Source organism: Triplophysa rosa, linkage group LG12 (genome assembly GCF_024868665.1).
Source record: "Triplophysa rosa linkage group LG12, Trosa_1v2, whole genome shotgun sequence".
Classification (NCBI taxonomy): domain Eukaryota; kingdom Metazoa; phylum Chordata; class Actinopteri; order Cypriniformes; family Nemacheilidae; genus Triplophysa; species Triplophysa rosa.
In genome coordinates, this window is record NC_079901.1 from 5,183,966 (window position 1) to 5,191,608 (window position 7,643).

The 7,643-nt window shown below is 37.9% G+C and overlaps 1 protein-coding gene across 1 annotated transcript; it reads right to left on the minus strand.

The window, feature by feature from the left end:
* Nucleotides 1–7: 7 nt before the first annotated feature.
* Nucleotides 8–7,643, minus strand: hpxb (hemopexin b). Its single transcript, XM_057347823.1, has 10 exons — nt 7,541–7,643; nt 6,951–6,973; nt 6,651–6,767; nt 6,396–6,553; nt 6,130–6,283; nt 1,933–2,148; nt 1,752–1,844; nt 991–1,121; nt 699–846; nt 8–255 (listed from the first exon to the last, which is right to left on the minus strand). Exons 1-10 carry the CDS (start codon nt 7,603–7,605, stop codon nt 29–31), a joined length of 1,332 nt encoding a protein of 443 aa, XP_057203806.1. The 5' UTR covers nt 7,606–7,643; the 3' UTR covers nt 8–28.

Here is a 7,643-nt window from a genome sequence, read left to right on the forward strand (position 1 = left end):
CAAAATTATTCAACTTGTGAAAAAGCCTTTATTGCTCACAGCCAAATTTTTCTGGAGAAATTTTATGAGGTTGAGGGCTGGCCTTGCCTAGAGCTAGTAGCATTGGGCTTCCATAGTCATAGTATTCTGGACCAATGAACACCTTCACCCCATCAGCATCACAGAGGCCAGCATCAATTTTAGGGAAAGGAATCGGCATCTCCTTTTTAATGGCCCTGGGGCTTGCCATTAGATCGATGTCATACATCTTTTGACCTGAGGATGAAAATGACTTATGATATGTGAAGTTTGCCAAATGAGTCAAAGAAAGATTAACATACTGGACTATACCAACAATTGCAATTTACTTCATGTTTTTCTATATTTTAAAAAATGGTCACTTTCCACTGGAAAACAGTATCATAAAGCAGCTCATCTGGTTGGCGTTCTACATCTTTTGCAAGAAGAGACTGATCTGATGAACTCAGGACATTAAAACAAAGCCAAACACAGTCGTCAAAAGCAAAATGTCAGCATATGCAAGGTCTTCCCCTGTGTTTTTTGTTCAAAAAGACCATCTGTTAATTCATTGAGTAATGTCTATATGTCCCTTTAGTCCTTGATAATGGACCCCATTATGGGCATCCATTTTATATATGCTACACATTGTATACTGTCTATAAATGCTTGATTAATGACAATAACATATTGTTACCTACCTTGTATAATGTGTATAATGTGCTGATTTGCACACAAAAATGCTGCATCCACAGGACCATCGATGCCTAGCTCTTCCTTCAGAGGTTTAGGGTAACCCTCTATGAGAGTGTAATGTGCTTCTGACTTGTAGATATAAACTTGACCACCCTGGAAAAAAAAGAGTTTTTATAAAAACAATTATTTGTTGCATTTTAACATTTTTGGAACAGTTTCTGTACTCAGTTTGATGTAACCACATTCTAAACACAAATGGTGTGATTTTTTTTATTTAACTTTGTTAGCTTATTTTACCTGAATGATATACATATTATCACCATAGGAAAAAACTGCATCCACTGCACCAGAGATTTCCTTCCATTGCCTGGAAATAAGGAAAGGATGATTGCCTTCACGGTGTGTATCCAAACGCATGTAGACTGAACCTGTAGGAGTAACGTTTTTTTATTATATTTTTATTTTTTTATTGAATGAATAAAAGCAGTACACAGTAAAATAGTTAACAGTACATTTTCGTTCTTTCAGTTGTATGAGTAAAGTATATGAAATATTTAGAAAATAGCTGTAAACAGGAATTACAGGCCGCACCTATAGGAGATTTTGCAAAATGTTTTAACACCTCATAGTTGGATGAAATATGAACAAACAAGTGCAGGTTTAAATTAGCATATTTAAAGCAGCTCTTGGGTTTGTCCATTAAGCCAAAACAGTGAAACAAATCAAGCAGCATGGACTCTTGTTTACGGGCTTAATGTTCAAAAGTATAAAATGAGTGAAACCTTAAAGTAATGATCACATAAGGTTTGAGATAGACACCCCAAATCTGCCAAATGTAAAACATTCCTAATGGCCCCGAACATAATAATAGGAAGAAAAAGAAAAAAAAGTCCTGTAATAGGGGTTTGTAGGGGCTTTGTTCCAAGGATTGTCTAAAGCTAACAGATATGATAAGGGCATACATGCACCTGTGATGCTTGGGCCCTAACATGAACATTAACAGATATAATTTCACACTTGATGTGCTTGCGTCATGTACTGTCATAATGTTGAATTACCCTGAAATGCATATGCTCTGCCTTTACTATCTGTGGTGATTGCATTCAGTTTGATGTCACTGCATTGCAGCTTTCTTGTACCAGCTCCATGACCTACGGAACCAATTCAGCTAGACATTAGGTGAAAAATGAATGAATAATAAAATGTACTAATTCCTTTTAAGTAAACATATAAACTCACCGAATCCTTCACCACATCTCATGAAGTAGTTCCGAGCATCTTTGGGATACACTCCTGTCACTTCCCCAGAAATAGGATGGAATCTGGTGAAGTTGTGACCATGGAAACAGTAATAATGCTCTAGCCAGCGAAAGGTAGATGTGCAGTTTGGCAAGTGGCTCCAGACTTTTTTCTTAGTCAATTTTGTCTTGATGTCAAAGTGATAAACTTCATTTCCTGAAAAGTTTTTTTGTGAACAATTGTTAAAATACTGGTAACTTGATGTAAGTTCCATACTGATGCTATGTACCGTAAAAAACAGTTGTGTGAGGTTGTGTATGAGGTTAAAGTGCTCTGACAAAAGTAGTCTGATGTCTACTTGGGCCAATCACAAAGCTCGGAAAGAGTTGGAGGAATAGAGTATCGCAGAGATGACATATTTTTGTAGGCCAATCCGGAAGTTAGCAGCGCACTGGTTCCCTCGACCGAAAGCCTATGGATTTTTCCCATAGACTTGGAAGATCGCAAAAAAAGATTTGTGATGTTTTGTCTATGTTTTGTCTAGCATGATCATTGTGACGAGGGAGGCGGGACGAGAGCCGTGAGGGAACAACGCGAGGCCGGTGTCGTGAGTGATAATGAGTGTCAGCTGTGCGTTACACCCGTCTCGCATCTCTCACGGAGGAGCTCCTGAAGCAAAAGAGGTGGAGCGACAGGAAGGTACGACGAGAGAGGACCAGGCCTTGACATTGTATGTGTTTTAGTTATGTTTGTGTAGCCGGCAGTCGACCGTGAGGTGGCTGCCGGCCCTTTACTTTGGTTTATGCTTTGTTTGTTTATTTTATTAAAAGTTTATTTAATGTTCGCCGGTTCCCGCCTCCTTCCTCCCTTACTTTGAACGTTGTTACGATCATCTTTAAAGATTAACACAATATTTGCTATTTCGAAAGCCTTAATTCAATCGCCAGAAGCAAAAAGCTAACATGATACTATAAACAGACTACATTACGATTGTTCAATATCAACATCACAAACACCAAGCCTCTGACAACTTTTTCAAACTTAAAGGGGTCATATATCGGAAATACGTGTTTTTCTGTGTCTTTGGTGTGTTAAAAGTTGCCCATGCATGTATTTAGACCTGTAAACTTGCTCAAATTAAAGTGTCGGAACAAAAGATGCATTCTATCTAAAAGCGAATGCGAACCCAGACCTGCCTGAAACGCCTCGTGTAACCACACCCTGATGAATGTACGTCACTTCATAACATGATTTGACTTAAGACCACCCAAATCTAAATGCAAGTGAGGTGGGCGTACTTGTAAATCTCATTGTATCGTCACTGCCACAGCCATGTCGCGGAGACGCTGTGAGTTTCGTTGTGAAAAGAAAGACTCTTTGTTTGCCCTGCCAAAAGATGAGACAACTAAAAACGAATGGTTACATTTTATTTGCAACACTGTTCCAGAAAAGTACAATCCGAATGTTCAAGTTTGTGCAGCGCATTTCACAGATGATTGCTTCATGAATCTGGGAGAGATCAATGCCGGCAGTGCACGCTTTGGTTAAAAAGTGGGGCCATTCCAACCATTAAAACTTCGCTGGTGCTTCAGATTCGCAACCTGTAAGTATATCTGTATTGTAAAAGACTTTGTTACGGACTAACGCGAGTTGAGTTTGTCGTGTGTTTGTGATCTGCAAATGCGCAACGTGAAAAAAGACAACATAAGTCCTAATAATCAGTAATAATGTTTCCACTAGAGGCAACAAATGTCGTGTTTATAATGTCTTTTCATATTTAGTATTTATTTTGGGTTTATTGTCTTTGTTGAGTCGCGACGAGACGTGGCGTAACACTGGTTGATCAAGAAGGGCCAAAGCTTTTGCTCACGTTATTTATACCATTCCCTGCTGTAATGCAAGCTTGTTTCTATCTCACACAAACTCTGTATGATGTATATTGTCGCTGTCGGGCGGAATCCTCGCATCTCCAAAACATTATTTTTAAGGAAATAAAAAAAACTGCATTTTTTTTAGTTATTAAACATTGTATCGTTAAAGTTGGTATTATACCTTATATTGCTATCATATACTGTTGTGTACCAACATTAACACAACATTTCCCCAAAACCATGTTTATTCGGAGATACAAGGTTTATGACTTGGGAGCAGGGAGATACGAGATTACGCTGTCATTGATAAGAATGGTACGGACACAGACGTCGCTGCTGCCAGCAGTGTTCATCAAAATCTGCGGTCGCGTTGAGCCTTTTGACAAGAAACGAGGCTAAGAGCTAATGAAAGCTAATGATTGTGGTTACATACATCTTCCTAAACTCTATTTTAAACGTTAGAGCTATGNTCTGCGGTCGCGTTGAGCCTTTTGACAAGAGACGAGGCGTTAAGAGCTAATGAAAGCTAATGATTGTGGTTACATACATCTTCCTAAACTCTATTTTAAACGTTAGAGCTATGTGTGATGCTATACCAAGGTTAAGAGGTTAAGAGCTAATGAAAGCTAATGATTGTGGTTACATACATCTTCCTAAACTCTATTTTAAACGTTAGAGCTATGTGTGATGCTATACCAAAATAAAACGTTAAACAGGCTGTCTAATATAGGCGGAAATTAATCTTCACGCAAATAAAGTCGGCGGTCGCATTGAGCCTCTTGACAAGAGAAATGCTTCAATAGTTAACCAAAGCTAACGACTGTGGGTACATACATCTTCCTAAACTCTATTTTAAAGGTTTAAGAACTATAAGTGATGTAATACAAAAAACGATGAGCTGACTAGGCTGTCTAATAGGCGGAAATTAGCCGAATCTGCTCACAAATTTACCTTCGGGGCTTCCTTCTGCACCGAAGCATTACAGCTATCGATTTTTAACAAAACAGGCCTACTCAAATGTATCTAACCTAACTATTTTCACTCGTTATTGTCCAAAAAACTTTCAATCAGGAGACGTAATGCCGAGAGGCTCCCGCGGCGTGAAGAAGAGGTGGAGTTACGAGACTTCTCAGACAGTTGAAGTGTCTAATGGAGTTAAGAGATTTGCTCTCAAGCTATTTTCAACACTTTAGATTAGTTAATAATTTGTAAAAATATCAGACCCACATGGGGACTGACCAATAGCATCGATTTGTGAAAAAATATGAAATTGACCAAATTTGGACATAGGAGGTTTCCGCCCGACAGCGACGATATGGTTGTTTGTTTATAGTGTTTTATAACGTCGTATATAAAAGGTAAAACAGTTAGCTATAGTTTTTAACTATTTAACATCATATTTTTTTAATAAAACCTTACCAATCCTTTACATCCTGCTCAAGTTGCACTGGCAAAGTTGATGTATCGGCTTGATCATCTTCATTTTCCGTATCAGATTCGAGCTCGAATTGATATAAGGAAGTACCGATGACATTTTATCACCTGTCAGTACAATTGCGTGGGAACATGATGTTCCGAATATGGTAAGAGGCGTTACATTTCCGTGAAACGCTTGCAGTATTCGACCAATCACTAAGCACTGGTTAACTGGCCAATCATAGCACACCTCGCTTTTCAGAGCGATGAGCTTTGTAAAAAATCAGTGCGTTTCAGAGAGGCGGGGCAAAGAGGAGATACAAACATGTACGGTATGTGGAAAATACAGCATTTTTTTAACCTTAAATCATGTATACACATTGCATTCCATCTAAAACAAATTATAATATTAGTTTTAGCGCTGTCATATGACCCCTTTAATTAAAAATGTGTTCCCTGGTAAGTAATTACTTAGTGAATGAATATCTATCCACGTTTTTAGAGATCGGTGTCTGTGTTGCATTATTTGTCAGATTTCTATGTGTGATGATGTTTTATGTCCCCGGCAAAGGATGTAGTCGCTTTTAGCAACTTGTTAGCAACCGCCGTTTTTAAGACACGATAAAGCTTTAAAAATCTTGAGTGGGTTGTGTTCTATCAAAGTAAAGTACAGATACTCAAAAAGTGTACTTAAGTACAGTACTCAGGTAAATTTACTTTGTTACTGTCCACCACTGGTTTTAACTGAATTTTTGTGCTGATTTATGTGTATCTGTATCAACATAGATAAAAGACAGTATGTTGTTGCATGTTTAAAATGTGCTACATTTATTGCAAAAAAGAACCCAAATGCATGTACTTTACTGTATGAAAATAGTTGTTGTTGACATGCAGAGCCTATATCGCTGACCTTTGAAGAACAACACTGAATCTGTGACGCATTCTCCTTTGGGACACTCAACAGCAGCGTCTAAATGGTTGGGGATACCAGGAAATTCCTGTTGGATGTCTACAGGGTAGCCGTTCTCAAGGGTGTAGTTTTTATAACTAAATACTTTGTCATCCTTAATAGAAAGTCAAAATTTTCACCAGTATTCAATTGCATGTGATTACTTGTTATGTTTGTTTTTCTGTTTATTTTTAAATATTGTAAGAAAACACAGTAATGAAAATCACCAGGAAGAAAAAGATGTGGTCATGAGTATTGGGATCATCCCCATGGTGCATCCGGAAAGCTGCATCAACGTGATCCAGGTGACTATGTTCATCCAGTTCCTTGAATGTGCCACCTGATAGCTCAGCGGGCCCAGTGAAACCTTTCCAGAGATGGTCACCTGAATGAAGAAAGCCAAAAAAATCAATCTTCACCTGATGTGGTGGTAATGCATATGAATAATCTGAGGTTTAGTAATAAGAGGAGAGTTTGTAGACCTTTAAAAAAGAAAGTGTTTCCTTTTTCATCTGGGGTGATGGCGTCAAACTCAATGCCTTTACAGCGGTCTAGTTGGTGGTCCTCTCCTTTAGGATGTAAATGATCCTCAGGTTCATCTGTTATGATATGATTAAATATTAAACACACTCACAACATCTCTATTGATGTCGCAGATTCAGATTATAGTCAAACACCACACCGTTTACATGTAGAAATTTCAGATGCATATCCAAAATAATAAATATGATATTAGAAAACGTATACATTTTTTTTTTAAACTGTGAAATGATAATGCCTACCTGCCATTATTCCATCATGGTGGCTGAGATACAGAACAAGAAAATAAAGGTAGGAAAATGGGTTAATGCAAAAATGTAAATAGAAATTATTTGCACAAAACAAATCTGAATCCCAGAAGTATAGACATGCTTTCTGGTGAAACAACAGGATCTTTACAGCATTATAATCATTAATACTAAAGTGGACTTTGTGTCAGTTTTATCGATCCTGCTCTGTATTCTGCAACATAACAAACAAGCCTGGACCTAATTTACACTGAAAAGCAAATAAAGATTTATGCAAGCATTGGTTTACTATGCAATTTTTCATTATAGTGTGTCGGCAGAAAACTAAATAGAAGTGATGGATGTAAGAGCAATGAACACACTCATTTAAGGACAAAACAGTTTCCAAAGCATAACTAGGGTACAGTTTCACATTACATGTAAGTCTAACCAACAAAAAATGTTATAGCCTTTCATCACAACAAACTGCTACAATCCCACTTCATTATATTCACTATAGTGTACTATATCTAAACTGTGCTATAATTGGGCCCCTGGTTTTGAGAATGCTCATAAAGCAATGCAATATTGTATCAGATACTCACGCTGGAGCCGCATAGCTAAGAGGCAGAGCCAAACACACACAGAAGCACAGAAAGAAAACTTTCATGATGAGTCGTCCCCTTGATCCAGATCAGCTGAGCTCAG

Coding starts and splice junctions, on each gene's coding strand:
- hpxb (XM_057347823.1), bottom strand. CDS start 7,605: ATGAAAGTTTTCTTTCTGTGCTTCTGTGTGTGTTTGGCTCTGCCTCTT. Junction 6,554..6,650: donor AAACACTTTCTTTTTTAAAG/GTCTACAAACTC, acceptor TTCTTCATTCAG/GTGACCATCTCTGGAAAGGT. Junction 1,122..1,751: donor CAGAGCATATGCATTTCAGG/GTAATTCAACAT, acceptor TTACTCCTACAG/GTTCAGTCTACATGCGTTTG.